This window comes from Toxotes jaculatrix, chromosome 13 (assembly GCF_017976425.1).
Source record: "Toxotes jaculatrix isolate fToxJac2 chromosome 13, fToxJac2.pri, whole genome shotgun sequence".
NCBI classification, from domain to species: Eukaryota; Metazoa; Chordata; class Actinopteri; family Toxotidae; genus Toxotes; species Toxotes jaculatrix.
In genome coordinates this window covers 5,859,667-5,875,620 of record NC_054406.1, presented here as the reverse complement: position 1 = coordinate 5,875,620, position 15,954 = coordinate 5,859,667, and the positions used below count along the sequence as shown (strand labels likewise).

Below are 15,954 nucleotides of genomic sequence, written 5' to 3'. Positions count from 1 at the left end.
AATCTTAAGAACTTGTCACAGATTGTTTGACATTTAAAAGCAGGAAGGTGCCAAAGCAGAAAAAACAGAGAATGTGGCAGCGTCAGTTTGTTTGGAGCCAGGCCATCTGGTTTGTTTTGGCCTGTGTTTCAGAGAAGCAATGTGTGATTATCATACCACAACTATTTTTCAAGAACAAATGTATTTATAGAGATCAGCATGTCGATTGGACTCCTTAACAGCATGAGCCTGCATCCAAAACAGGCTAGAATGGCCAGGGATGCCCTTTGCTTGCCTCAGTGGGACAAAAAAAAAAATTTCCCTAATTCAAAAGAACAAAAGGTTAAGCGTGGGATCTTAAAAGTATGTGTTTATTACAGACATGGATGATAAAAATGAAAAAATTAATGTGTGAAAGAGAATAGTTTAATTTTCAAGAAGCAAAATGAACTTAATATTTAAATCATCAACCTCCTCTCAGCAACAGTAAATATTAGTTTGACACACAGCCTATAAATGTGCTCCTGTGCACTTCCATATCTGTGTACCACATTGAGAAGTCAGTGCCAATGCAATCAAACCAGAGCCAGAAATGAAGACTAAAGGTTACATCAGATGAAGTTACACTGGGTCTTTCAAAACAAAAAACATCTCTTCTCTTCCGCTTGATTAAAATCCATTTCTTCAGTCCTCAGAGAAAACCACAGAGCCTACCCCAGGTACAAACTCCTCAAGACGGAAACCTTGTAAAGTGAAACCCCTGTCATCGCAAGACAGTTCTTAAGATTAGATATGACAACAAGCTCAATGGTCTCCCTGCTGTAGGGAAACACCTGAAACCTGTATTCTTTTCTGGAGCTTGGGTGGAAGGAATGGAAGAATTGAGGGTAAAGGCTTTTAAGCTACAGAATCTAGTTCCTTATTTCGTCATTCAAAGCCTAACACAAGACATTTCGCAACTAACGGGACCTCTTATCAGAGGGAACCAACCATCCAGTGAAAACTACAGAATTGGAGATGTCAGACCTTCTACTCTGAAGCCAGCAATTGCTTGGAAGTCTGTGGAATTTGCAGTAGTTTTCCACATCTGAGAGGGCCAAGCATCTGCCATAGTTTGAGGGCTGTTATCATTAACCCCCTCAAAAGAAAACAGAAACCTTCGCCCCCGCAACACACAAGGACAAAGCGTCAATCAAAGGAAAGTTTGCAATGAGGAGACGATGACAAGTGATACATTTGGGTTGGAAGGAATTTGCAATGAGAAAAATCTCACCACAGAGTTACATAACTGAAGCAACTTGATTGAAGTGTCTGGAAAGCTCATAGTTACAAGCCATATTTATAGTCTTAACACTTTTGGACATTTTGTCCTTCCATTGTAGTATTATCCTTCTCCTCCTGCTTTCTTTTTTCCTTCCATTAGTGACATATGCTGAAGACACAGTTTAACAGTCTTCTGATTTGCAGTGATCAAGATTAGAAAAGGACAAAAGACAAGAGCACAGATGGAGGACTAAAGCTTGTGCTGCTACTCTGCTATTCTGCTGCTTTCACTACACAGGCTGTGTAGACATTGTATAAGAATCTACAGTCACATTAGCGATCGTGTGATGCTGTGCTATTGAAGTGGTTGAGCAACAGACAGTCCGACTGCCATCAATGGAGCCATGCTGCTAATGTGGCTGAAAATAATTTGTATCATTATTTGCAGATTCATTAATTTATTCACTTTTCTGCCTGAAGTCTGTATCGCTTTAACATGTGGTGCAAATATGGAACTTCATTTCAAACCACCACTGGATTCTGCAAAACCAGATCCAGCTCCCAGGATGTTTTTGATCTCAGCTAAGTTTACCAGCTACGATGAAAAGCTGTAAGAAAGACAGAGAATTTTGCTGGCTGTGTGTTCCTTGGCCTGAAAAAACAATTATCCCACTCTTTGTCTGCTGGTAGCAACATGAGCAGCATTACCTGTAGTTTTGTTTCTCACTGCCGATTTGGAAGCGGTCATATAATGAGAAGGCCTGGCGTCCGTCCCAATCTGTCAACTCTACACGAAGAGCATACTGCCTCTGGCTAGTTAACTGGTAAACATACTCGTTGCCCAGCCAGTGCTCTGCAGACACGCTCCCAAAGCCCTGCAGTGAAAGAAGAGAAACACAATAATCAGCGTGGAAACAACAAATGAAAATCCTTTTTATAAATCAAAAACTAGAGATTATTCATTGCTATCTCTTTTCCAAGAATGATAAAATCTCAACACTAGAGGATTGTGGAATGGATGAGAAGGAATTTTCTAATTTATTTACTGATTTATTTTTTGTCAGTCAGAAACAGGATCAGAACAAATGGTTCCTAATCATTATTAATGTGGCTGTTTATCCATGAGCAGAAATGTTTCTGTACTGCATAAATATTTTTCGTAGCATACTAGCATTCTTTTTTATTTCTCCAGATGCAGTGAAAAAGTCAAACACATTACTTATGTTGTATTAACGTATTTTATGCAGGTCTCTTTAAGCATGCTTTATCCCCCACGTGGATAGACTTACCTATCTATAAAAGTGTGTAAATTGGTACCAGCTGAAACAGACACACACCTTTTTCCATCTCTGTCTTCCACTCAAGTCACACATGTTAAACTCATTATTACTTAAAGACTCCTTTCCCAAAATATATACTGCATGCAGGGACACCACTTCAAACAAATGCAAAAGTTTGTATTTGATCAGAGTGGCTGCCGGTCACAGGCAAAGTGCTTCTGACAGCAGCAAGAGCAGCAGATTGCAGAGGGGAATATCACGAGGCAGGATGACATTACAGCTCTGACAGGATGGCCTGGACCGTTCCATTAAAGACTGGGAGAGTGGGGAGGGGGGTGGGGGCTAGGGAGGCAAAGTCAGAGAGAAGTCTGTGTTTGTGCTAAGCGTGTGTGGTGATGAGGAATGGGAAGGAGGGAAAGTAAATATGGGGCATTCCTCTAGCCTTAGGCATGTCCTGCCGAGTGGGTGGAAGAGAAAGGGACTGGGGCCCATTACAGCTTTCTCTCCTTTTTTCTCCCCCTTTTCTCCACAATTGATCTCATCCCTGATGAGATGTTCCCTTCTGACTGGCTTTCAGCCTGGTCCAATGCCTCCTACTGCGACCGTGGTTTATCTCGAGAACCCTGGCTGGAGAAAAGGCTTGGAGTCAACCTGTGTTGACAGTTTTCCCCTGTATAGTTCCGGTGCTTCGCAGCTCTTCACACGCAAACCTGATCTACATCATTCTGATCAGAAAAGATGAGGGGATGGTTAGTCATATTGTTGGACTGAGCACTTGGGTTGCATTTCAGTTACACTTGCTAAAATCTCATTTTCTGGGAAAAAAAAAAAAGTAATTGTACATGTTGATCACTGTAAATCTCAGGAGCGGTTACATGTACAAGGATAAACTAGAATTACAGAGAGTCCAGTTCCTTGTTTGTCTGACGCACCCCCACAGCCATCAGATGAGCTCACGTACACTCATCTGCAACCCCCGTCATGTTCTTGTGAATTTTATAGTGTTATTTTAACACTATTAATTATTTAAAAGTGGAAAATATTAATTTTCAAAACTTGCTTATTAGTTAAATGTACTTTTGGGGTACCTGTAGAGCAATATTTGGGAAGCATTATCTCATGTTAATAAGATAAAAGAGTGAGTTGTTGAATATAATTCGCAAAGTCTCCTGTGATGTGTGGTCTCCTAGTAATGTCATGACAAACATCAGATGGTCTTAAGTTCTCATTTTAATAATGTGCACTACCTCCCTATTGCCAAAATTCTCTCTGTGGTCCCACAAAGAAACAGCATCTCAATTTTGACTGAAAGATTTACAAATCCTCCAAGTACATTAAATCTGTGAGCACAAGCCTCTGGAGACCAAGAATGAGAAACTTAATAACACAATAAAACACCATCGATCACCTCCGGTCTTTTCAAGGAGACCAGTCATACAAAGCTGTTAGATCAGCAGTATAACATAAATGTCAGTCAGTGTCTCTGATTGTCCTCTCATGTACTGTAATCCACCTTATAGATGAAGTGGAGATTTCTCATTGAAATAAGACTAGAATAAATTATGTAAGTGTAATAAGTGGCCACTATAGTTTTCAGTCGCTGTTATGTGCTTTCATTTGGTTCACTGAGGAGGCTTCTTGGCTTGTAATGTAATTGTTGATCAAGAGCAGTGGAGAGAGGGAAAATAATTAAACTGTAAACAGAAAGCATATTACAGAGGATAGAATGAGCACAGTCCATTGAACAATAAACTGAGGATGCTGGAGGAAGGTATACACAGGTGACTTACACAGCAAACACCAGAAATTCAACTGCTAGCAATAATAAACCCAATATGCCGTCTAAACACAGCTTAGGTTGGATATGTTAACACCCTTAATGCAAATATGCATAGATTTTTTTTCCTTGATGACTAACAGATGAAACACCAGGCACCAGGACATAGAGACTAAACAAATGTGTTGTTTTCAGATTTAGGTAATAGCTTCCTGTTGGAAAAAAAAAACAGAACAATAACAGCATGTCACTGAAGCTTTGGCTAAGCAGCAGGGCAAATCTCAGACACCGCATCGCTAGCACAAAAAACAACAGGGGAGCCATTGCTGAGGAGGAATGACATCTGGCCGAAGCGTTCCAAATGGTCTTGGATCAGGGGATGCTGCCTCTCTGTTTTCAGCATGTTCAAAGGCCAAAAGGCACATGCTATTTTTCATAATCCCCTTGCAGAAGTGTATTTTTGAAACAGGATGTTTTGCTCATCGCACAGTTTCGTAAGTTATGCTTAATGGATATGGATGAGTGTCTGGATGCTGGGAGAGTGTCTGTGTCCATGTATTTGTCTTGTCTCACCATCTTGTACTCCTTCCATGTTCTCTGGAAGTCCACACTGCCATCTTCTCTACGCTGGATGACCGTCCATCCACCACCGGCTGTTTCCATGTTACAATAAACCTACAAATTTGGAAAGAGAAAGAAAGGGTGGGCTGGGAAAACACACATGTATGAAGGTAATGGAATACAGATAGACCACAAAGGTAATTAATTCAATATTCAATGTTACTCTCAGTGGCATTAACAAACAATGAAGGGTCATTTGGACGATTATTTTCAGTTTCAGACACTCCTTTTCCCAGCTTTCATGATGAATCATCTTTGGGAATGCAACATATCTGTGTCCTCCTCAAACATAATCAGCGTCTCCTTATCCCTCACCAACTCCCCAGAGATGTTCCTCATCAGAGGTCCTTGTTTCTTCATGATCAAAGTGGAGGTCCGAGCTGGACACATACCAGCAGACACCTGGGTATAATGTGGCCCTTAACCTTGGACCTCAGTGTGTGTAAGCTGATAAGGCAGGGCTGGTGCTCTATCTGCAGAGTTGCTCGTTGTTTTGAGGAGGAGACCCCAGGGTGGAGTGGAGAAGGTCTCTCACCTCAGCCAGCCCACACAGCTGAACACACATGAACACAGCCTGGGTATAATTAAGGAAGTACCCCTGACAGAATCATTTTCCCCAAGACCGGCTCATCATTCATGGTTTACAAAAGCACGGGCACACATGTGCATACACACAACACACATCTCACTCAAGAATAAACATTTTCTGTGGTATTTCAAATTAAAAAATAAAAATAAAATCCATCTGGATGGAAACACAGTTAATGACTCTGCAGGTATTGAACTAACATGAACGAAAAAGAACGTGTAGTGAGAATCAGTGTCAATGTTAACAAGTCAGGCTAACTGATATCTACCTTCCATCACTGTATTTTCTTACGCAGAAAGTGTGGAGAATTCAAATATCAGCTTGACTTGAATCGTCTGTGGCTGGCCCAGCAGCACCATGCGAGAAAGAAAATCAACACACACAAACCTCTTGCCAACATCCTAACATATTAAATCAGCACTTTCAACAATCCAGAGTATGTAAGCACAGTGTACAGGGTAAGAGCACACACATCCACACACATACTTGAACCACTGTCACCATCCTGATCAGCTCAGTGTCTTGTTTCACATCTTTGTTTCACGAACCTCTCCCTGCTGCTGAACTACTGTCCTCTCAAAGCTGCCAAGTGTATTTTCAGCTTTCAATATTTCTGCAGCAGCTAGCACCCATCATTCACACCCATCAGTGGCGGATGTCCTGTGGCGGCTCAGGATCTTTAGCTCACATGGAGAAAGTTGAGTTCTGCTCCAACTCAAAGAAAACAAGTGAAACCCTGTACACCCACCATGAAAGAGCTTCCCAGACGTGATGAAAAGACAGATATGTTCACATTGCAGTGGACTGCTGGCTGCAAGATTTTTGCAGCTTCTCACCTTTTTGGTCTCCTGCGAACTGATCTGGATGGTGTAGACGGCGTTCTTGTGGAACCCAGCCTGGTAGAGGTCGGCACAGTCGCGGAACCTCTTCTCTTCATCCTCAACCTTTGTACTGTTAGGAACAACTGTGGATATACAAGAAATAATGGGCACAGTGTGAGACTGTTTTTTCTGTTGAATAACTGACCACTAAGGCAAATCAGACACAGGAAACATACTTGTGGCCTACACTCACAACTTGATTTGTAATTAGCTCTACAATCCTGGAGAACGACCGAAAATTGTTTCAGGTCTAGTTGTCACAACAATCCGTTACTTTAAAGAAATGTTATACAGAGATAGGAAATAAGTCTGTTCAATAGCGCTCTTATGTCATAAGTTTGGAGCCAGAGTCAGAAGGTGATTATCTCAGCTTAGCATAAAGACTGGAAAGAGGGGGAAACAGCTCAAACAAATCTGCCTACCAGTGCTTCCAAAGCTTGCCAATTAACACGTAATCCATACACAAACAGAAAATTTAAAAACAATAAATTGTGGTTTTACTGGAAGTTTTGGGCCTTAAGTGTTTCTTGGCCATAAGCGGCTGTGTCCAGTGACTTCCTGGAGTCTCCACTGGTTCTTTGGAAAACTCACATTGATGACAAGACCCAGGGGAGTCATTTTTTGAAATTTTTAGAGAGCTAAACTAGCTTTTTCCATCTGCTACCAGGCTTTACGCGAAGCTAAGCTAACTACCTCCGGGCTCTTGGTCCATACATAGTCCATATGTGTGCTACAAGTTGTATCAACCTTGTCATCTACTGCGAAATGCCACTTTTTTTTTTTTGTGCACATCTGCGTTTTTGCTACTGCCACTGAGTTTACGGAAAGCGGATTTAATTGGTGTAATTTTTGCACACCACACAATACCTTACATGCATGCCAGCTGTTTGGCCAATTTTGGACTTGGACTTTGACTGACAGGATGCCAAAGCTCAGGTGCTGGTCCAACAATATTTTGTGATAAAAGAAGGGATCAAATAAACACTTGATACACCAGATACAGACACAAGAATAGCTCTGTAAATAAAACATTTGCTATTAAAGCATGTGCTATTAAAAACTATAAGCCTTCATGCAATCTCTTATGTCAAGTATGGAAATCATAGTTCTATAATGTTTTATAAAATCATGAATTGCAAACAAACACTTAACAGTTCCGTTTATCATATTTCACATCTGTACATTTCAGAGGAGAAAATATAAAAGGCGTCTGAGGCAGAAGCTGATCGGTGAGGTCTCACTGTGAGTATCTTGTAACTGCCTGATAAAATCTGAGGGTGACCAACCTATTAACAAGAGAAAAGGAGTTCATCGACTGGATGATTTCTCACTCGGAGAGAAACAGACCAGCTGTATTCATTTCCATCTGTAGATAATTATGGCGGCGCTATTTTGAAACCAAGCAAGGGGCTAAGGACAAAATACTACAAGCTATAAATTTCAAGTTCCTGTTATAACAAGTGGTTTATATTTACCTTCCAAGCCCTTGTTATATTGATGGAAATTCCTTCCGATTTTCCTTTTTTTTCCTTGCCTTTTTCTTCCTCCCTTTCTCCTGTTATATGAGAGGTTCATCTCAGTTTTCACACCATTGTTTTTATTGTTGGAATTGTTGAGCAAAAGAAGATGTCAGTGAAAAGTGAAATGTGTCAGCAATCCTTAGCCTTTGCTTTGATCCCTGCTCCTAAGCACAGAACTTCCAGGTGGAAGCAGAGTGCTTATTTGGGTGTACTATCTGAGCATTTTGACAAAGTATTGAGTGTCAGAGACAAGAATCTCCTGCTGTGACAGGTTGATAGAGTGCGCCCTTGTGCACCACACTCTAATACAACAAAGAGTGGCCCTGTCAGGTGGTAATTTACCCCACACCGGCATACAGCAGGGTACATTTTAGAGGCCACAGAGATCATTGTCAGAGGGAAACTTTCTGGTATTCGATATGTAACAGTGTGGACAATTATTTCATAATCACCTTTGAGATCTCCCTGGTGGAAGAAGACTGTTCGCCGAGGGACTGGATGCTCCAGTGTAGGAGCGGCTCCCTTGAACAGCTTGCTGCCCAGCTCTACAAATATTATTTATGTCCTAATATTTATTTACAGAAAAATATTTTGTGGTTCAGTGGGGACTCGTATTCAGTAGGGGGTTCATGTGAAAAGACCAGCAGGGCTTGGGTGTTTGCATAAATCAGTACCCGTGCCAAATGAGCCAAAATACTAGAGCTAAGCAGAGTGAATAATGGAGCTAAGTAGACTGCCATGGACATCACAGCTCCCATGTGACTATAATCAGTCTCTAAATACCGCTGAGAGTTGAAGTGATTCATCGAAGAACCAATTAATGTCTCTGGTGTTTTCATATATGAAGGATGCAAAGCACTATAAAATAATGTAAAATGTAATGTTCTTTCCCACAGTACATTTAACAACAATGATGTGTAGTCCTTGCTTAACATGTGAAGAGGATTATGGTTGTGTGAAAATTCCTGGGTAAGATTCATGCTTTAGTTCAAGTTATGTGATATTTATTCAATATTGTGCATCATACTTCCTTCCAGTCTTTCCCTTAACTTAACAAAGTGTTTAGCAGCCTAAATATGGTCAAACCTGACCTTTGGGGTCAAAGTCCTGAGCTGTGTTCACTCAACCACACATCCCAAACTCCCTCCTACAACCTCTGTGCAGTAAAAGAGCATTAGACTTCATGAGTTGGTGAAAAACACCACCAGTGAACATAATGTCAGAATTTACATATTCATATATTATATACATATCTTGTAGGATATTTTCATACTAACTGTCCTACTATATACAGTCTACATACTGTAGCCCTTTAGGGTTCATGGATAGATTTAAACTTAAAATGCCAGGTGAATTCAGTTATCTAACTAACCAACACTAATGACTGGAATTGGTATCTACTGGCTTATTAAATGGCTGTAAAACATACGGCTCCATTTAACAGTTTTAACAGGCGTTTGCAAATGCTTCACATAATTAAATAGTCCAGGTCCCTCTGTGAAAATAAATGTGAGACATACCCACAGTTTTAGGAAGGTTGCTGAGGTGACTAGCAATAACTGCACACATTTTGTAACAATAGGTGTCAGTTCATTCTCCTGGTCAGTGAAGCATGAAAATAATCATGTGCAGCACTTAAAAACTGAATCTGAATCGTGGAGTTATGTCTAATGAAGTGGTTTACCATACTGTCATGCTGAGGAATTGCACGCTGCAAATGCCTTTTTTTTTTTTTTTTTTGAGATTCTAAATGGAACTTTAAAATAATTCCGTTTTCTTCGACGCTGAGTAAGCAGCTGTAAAAATGATGAATGTCATTCGTTTAGTGGGATAATAGAACACTGTAAAACAAAATCATATTTAGTGGCCAGAAATTTTTACACAGCGTTCCAAAGCTGAGGTCAATTACCGTTAATAACAGTCTGTGGCTCATTGCACACTAATGAGGTTTAGGTAATGATTACAACCTAAACAAGAGCTGCACTGCTGCATCTGGCCACATCAAAAATATCTTACCAATCCTTAGTTTGCACTGCAACAGTTGAAAACACATTGGAAGCCTTAATTGTAGGAAAAGCCATATATGCAGAAATGGAAAACAAGAGGTAAGTTGATGGAGATTTAGTGTTAAAACTCCCTTTTCTAAGCATATGTCACCTTCCTAAAAGCGAAGTCAAAGATAATTTGAGTTCATGCTTTTTAAAGGAAATGCCCAGGCTCAGTTTTCAAAACAGAGCCTAACGCAAGCAGACGCCACTCTGTGGCATGAAATGCTAACCCTTTCCTCAAATGAAAACACTAATCCGTTTCTCAAACAAACAACAGCCCTCCCCTGAACACAGAAAAAAAGAGAGCCTTTCTGCTTCTGTGTTTTAAATGCTGCAGAAAAACAGGGGCAGTGCGTCAGATGATCAGTGAGATCTACCTACTCCTTCACCTCCTTTGGACAAGGCTTCCCCCAGGGGCTATTACAGTTTGACTTATTCGAGCTCGGGTGAAGAAAGGGGAGACCTCTGACCTGCACGCCTGCCTCAACCTTCAACACAACCATGGAACAGGAAAGGACCAACCACAGAGCAGCAGCGGCCACTTCGCATTTCTATCGCCTCTCGTTAAGGCAGCCACCAATTATGGACAGGGAAATGGGCTGAGGTAGCCTGTTCTACTCATCTTACTGACACTAAAAGTGACAGACATGGCGGTGCAATAAAAGGCTACAAAAATATAATTTACGGTGAATTAAATCAAACCTGATTGCAAATAAAGACCTAAACATGCGGAACAATGACAAGCTTGAATCTCAACATGAAGAATGTTGAGATGATACACAAGGACCAATCAGCCCAAGTTAATCTCAAAAGACCTTTGGTAATTAAATGTAACATACACAAATCCAGACTAAACAGTTGGAGTGCGACTAAAGGCCAACCGTGACATTTATTGCATGGAACATTAAAATTACAAAAGGAAGCAGCATGATAAATACAAAGCATGTGTTAATCATGTGCAGCAGTTATCCACTCATGACTTCTACATCCCCTCATGCCCTTGTTGTTTCCTGTCTGATGGGAAACCTCAAGAAACAATGTGGGGTCTCAAGTCGTCTCTGCAGGAAATTCACAAATGGAAACGAGTTTGCAACCAATCCCCCAACACAGACATTCATGTCAAATCTCCTGTGACCAATGGGATTTAAGGCCAATGTTAGGATCAAGTGGGTTTCGTGTTTAAACGGCTGAGATAGGGGTAAATGAGTTCACTGCGTTTGACCGAACAAGAAAGGTTGCATTGCTGCCGGGTCAAACGCTGAGCCAAAAGGGAAATCCCTAGCCTCTGATTAACAGAAGGGAGAGACTCAGAGGAATAAAAATAAGTCTATTACTTCATAACCAGAGATCAAGTTTACGTTTTAGCGAAGCTGTGTGCACCGTTTTATAAAATTAAAGCGTGAAAATATATTGTTGCAAGGAAAGAGCACCACGCTGCTTTATGAGAGGCACCACGCCTCTTTAACAGGAGCACAGAAGGTTACGATAAGTGCAATGTTTCTTTCTTCATGCTGCTCTCAATGATGCAGAATTTAACAGCCGGTGCATCTCTGCGTCTCTCAGTATGGGGTAAAGTTTATAGAACTGGTATCATGATAATTTCATGAAGGTCACAGAATCAAAGATTTAGTTGCTGTAATATCTAACCAGAGGAAGTAAGTACTTCAAAACAAGTTGAGTGCTGCCTCATAGTTCAAGCCTCACACAACCAATCCACTAACTTTCCTTTGCACATTGTGGTCTGGCAAGGGTCAATAAGGCATTTTTCTTGGATTGGAGTTATCGCTAGCAGGGGGTGAACAAAATTTGGATCTGTCTAGAACCAACTGACAGATGACTGACAATTGCTCTCCTCCACTGAAACATAAATATAAACCTTCCTTCTCCTGGACGAACCAAGCCAGTACATGTTGGACATCAGTGATTTTGATTCAGGGAAAATCACAGGAACTACAGCCATTGGACCAGACAATCCAAAGAGCTATGCTACCACCTTGGCTAAAAATATAGCTGCCATTTTGGCATCACTGGCATTAACTAACCACCGTAATCGAACATGGAATAACTTTTAGGTGAGAAGTTGGCCTTCCAATAGGTAAATCATTGCTCATTGATTTCCTGGTTCTTAGTTAAACTTCATTCCATTAAACCATTCATGGTATTTCACTGATTGTTCCAGCTTTGTGCTGCTGGATCCATTTTCAGTGGCTTTGCAGGGCTATCAGACTTCACCACTGGGTTACAACACATACACTTCTAATATGTTATGACTTTCCTCACCTTCATCTTTAGCACCATACAACTGCCAAAATCTCTATTGAATAACACCATAGTTACACTCTGGACAACTGAAAAAATTCCAAAGATCTTGAGATGTAGGACTTTAATTTGAGTTAGCTCACCTCCATCTTTAGAGCAGAGGTTGAGCAGGTTGTGGACGGTATCCATCATCTCCTGCTGCTGTCTCTGCAGGGCCGTGCTGTTTCCCGTGGTTCGGCTCAGCTGGGCTTCTAACTCCCTGATAACCCCGCTCTGCCTCCCCACCAGGGTCTGGAGACTTCCCTTCTCCTGCTTCAGCGTCTCCAGCTCTTCACGGTGTCGCATCTCCATCTCTAACATCTTCTCTTCCAGGAGGCTAGAGGAAAGGAAAAAAAGGTCAAGAAAAGTTTGTTATGGAAGACAGAGAAGTCGTTAATTATTATGATCCTGCAGGGCATCCAAATCCGCTGAAATGAAATTTGCTTTCACAGGATTTAAATGGATTTAATATTGTTTTGCGATTTTTGTTATGATATTACCAATCATTTTCCAATTATGTAATGTGTATCTGTTTCATTTTTTATGTAGCCATCATGATTAGGGTAAGGCGACTTAAAGTTCTTTCTGATGGACACTGAGTAGTTACCATCAAGATGTTTTGATATACACCCCTTTCCAGTTACTGATATGGGAACACAAATTCAGGAACTTTCCATGAGACAGAAATACCAATACTGATGTCTGTAGGTTTGGTTGCTATGTGTTCCCCGCTTAGTATAAACATACCCTTCATCATGCACTTAACAGAATCATCTGAGGTAAATGAATAAGCCCTTACGGTGTCTGAGCTTTACCATTATACAATCTAAAGCCTGAAAGATGATATAGGCTGACATCAAATTCCTTAACTAATCATATCTTTCCCCCGATTAGAGATTTTGTAAAGGAAAAAGAAAAGATGACACGTACAAGATGGAATAATGTCATAATTGCTCAAGCTTAGGGAAATTGCCCTCAGAAATCCATCTGCATAAACTTTAAGAAAAAAAAATCAGAATCACCAGAGACTGTGCTTTCAAATGGTGTTCTATTTTCTTTTTTCCAAAGTGATTGTGAGTCTCTATGGATACTGCAACGAGAAATGTGGACCAAACCCTTTTAAACACTAGATCATCTATAACAATCCCATAGGACCAATCACTATGAAGAATCAGCTCTGGGGACATGAAAATAAAAGCCACATTTTAACTCCTTGATTTTGCAACAAATGCACAGCGGTCCAACTTGGAAAGCATGGCCTCATGGATTGGAAACTGATTTACTGAACATCACAAAGAATACAAGCTTATATCATGCAGCTGTTTATACAACTGAAAATTGTTTTGGAAAATGGACAAACTATGTGGTAGTCAGTGAGAGCTGGTAGCAAGCTTTTGATTTCGTTTACACAATCCCACAGAGGACAGCAGTAGTCAGAGTGAAAACCGTTTATTGCACAGAAATGAAGATGATACCTCGTCTATCGATGGATCAACTTTATTCCCTCCAGAATATCTTTGTCCAGTTTGCTGTAGTACGGATTGTAGCCAGCATGTGTGGGTTTTGTTTGCTTGAAGTGTTGTCTGTTTACCTGTTCTTGTCATGCAGTTTGCTGATCTCATTGGTCTGGACCATTAACTGTTTCTCCAACTTGTTAGTGGAAAGAGAATTTTCCAGCAGCTGGATCTCAAGCCTGGACGTCTGATTTAGGACCTACCATGAACAGAAACACACAGATGAAAAGAATACAAAAATAGTAAAGATGATATGATTTCTTGATACATACTACGTCAACTGCAGTAACACTAGCTAACATAATGCACATCTGCACCAAACCCTGAAGAGAAACCAAAAACACAGGGCTGTATTTAAGGCTTTTTAGACACAGGAGGAAAAAAACACACTGCACACGTGAGGCGCATATAAACCATCAACTTTGTTTTCATTTTGTCAAGTGTTCACCCAACACATGGTAATACTTAGGAGATATTAATCTCTGCTATGATTATCTTTTTTTTAAACTTTGCAAACAGTTATCTTTTTAGTACTTTAGCAAAAATTACTGACCGCTAACTTCACAACTTTCCATCACCTCCTCCTTAAACTCCTCCATATAAACACTTAAAGGAATCTGAGCCAAATAACTCAAAGAAGGAATAGGCATTTATATAGCATCCCTATTGACTTTGGCCAGTTCTCTGTATCCTTTTTGGGGCAGTTGAATATGGAATGGCTGGATTAATGGAGCATTGTGTGTGCATGAGAAAAAGAGAGAGAATAGAGTGGAACACAACTACGTTTATTTGTGTGTGTGTGTGTGTGTGTTTGAGGGCATCATGAGTGTATTTATTAAGCTGTTACCTGTGTCTCAACATCCGTCAGCTTGCGTGTCTGTTCAGCTGTCTGAGAGAGGAGGTTGGTGCCCATTTCCAACATGGCTGCCGTGTGGTTGTGCACGGCACTCTGCTGCAGTTGAGCCATCTCTGTCTTCATGCTCTCTTTAATGTAGTTTTCAATCTGTACCCCAAAAAAATAAAAAATAAAATTGTAGAGAATAGTTTAGATTCATGTCAAGAGTCCAGTCGAGCAGGTTTAAAGGACACCATAAAATGTACTGCAATCCAAAATTCTTTAACTACTTTTTAAAATCAACATTCCTAAGGCTGCCTAAATAGAAAAGATTTCTTACATACATAAGAAAAAATGCACAAACAACCATGAGTTTTCCATCATTTGAGTGGCACTCAAGTGAAAAATGGGTTTAGTCACTACAGACACAGCCAGATGTAGGTGGTTAGCTCGGGATGGAAGAGGCAGAGATGAACAGATAGTCACTGAAGCTCGTCTGGAAAGAACTCTTTCATCCTTATCTCCAAACGCAAACAAATGACAATATGGAGATAAAAGTTGAGGCTGGACAAGATTCTTCATATGGATTAATTATATGGACCATCTGCGCAGTGTGTTTAGATTCTTTATGTCACTGTCCTCCCTCTTTACAGTCTTGTGCTTTGTTTTTTTGTGTCTCACTGTGTTTTTACATCATTTTGTCGCCTAAATGATAACTTATTAGAAACAGAGGGGCTTTTGTATGGCTACAAACATCCTTTTGTTTTGCAAATACAGTAAACATAACTTGATTAGATTTTAGGTGTCCTCTTGTTCATCTGGTGGCTTGCAGTGCAAACACACACTGAGATGATTCAATAATCGACCAGTGGGGAGATTCTCAACCACTTGATCTAAAAAAGATGTTTTCACAGTTTTGCTTTTGCGCTGGCTCATCAATGGGCTGTAACAGCCATTTTTTAAGAACATATCAGCCAAAACAAATCAGTGTCAAACAGAACAACATCACATGTGTTGGTGTCCTTAGCAACAGTTCACATTCTGCAGCTGTGGGCTACACAAACCATAATTCTTCCCAATTTGCAGTTTTTGAACAGTGTATCAGTACATTAAAGGGTACAAGATATTAAGTAAAGGAACACGTAATGTTTTATTAATTGCCTGTAATTTATTTCAATATGACCCTATATTTCTTCTGAACAAATTGGAGTAGGCAAACTAGGTGATTTATTTTTTTTTAGGTTGGGGTTATTTTGGGTGTGTATGCTACTGTGTATGCTGTAAAGATGGCCTACTTGTGGCATACAGGGTCTGCAGAAGCCCGAGGTGGTATACATTTATGAGGATTC

The 15,954-nt window shown here is 40.4% G+C and overlaps 1 protein-coding gene across 1 annotated transcript in view; it reads right to left on the bottom strand.

Annotated features, from left to right (window-relative positions):
* The window catches only part of angpt1 (angiopoietin 1), a 47,314-nt gene that overhangs the window by 13,135 nt on the left and 18,225 nt on the right, over positions 1–15,954 (bottom strand). Inside the window, exons 2-7 of the mRNA XM_041054068.1 lie at positions 14,618–14,773; positions 13,848–13,969; positions 12,361–12,593; positions 6,346–6,473; positions 4,873–4,974; positions 1,951–2,117 (exon numbers count right to left, since the gene is read on the bottom strand). Of these exons, the coding sequence (XP_040910002.1) occupies positions 1,951–2,117; positions 4,873–4,974; positions 6,346–6,473; positions 12,361–12,593; positions 13,848–13,969; positions 14,618–14,773 (908 nt within the window). The remainder of the gene's footprint in view (positions 1–1,950; positions 2,118–4,872; positions 4,975–6,345; positions 6,474–12,360; positions 12,594–13,847; positions 13,970–14,617; positions 14,774–15,954) is intronic.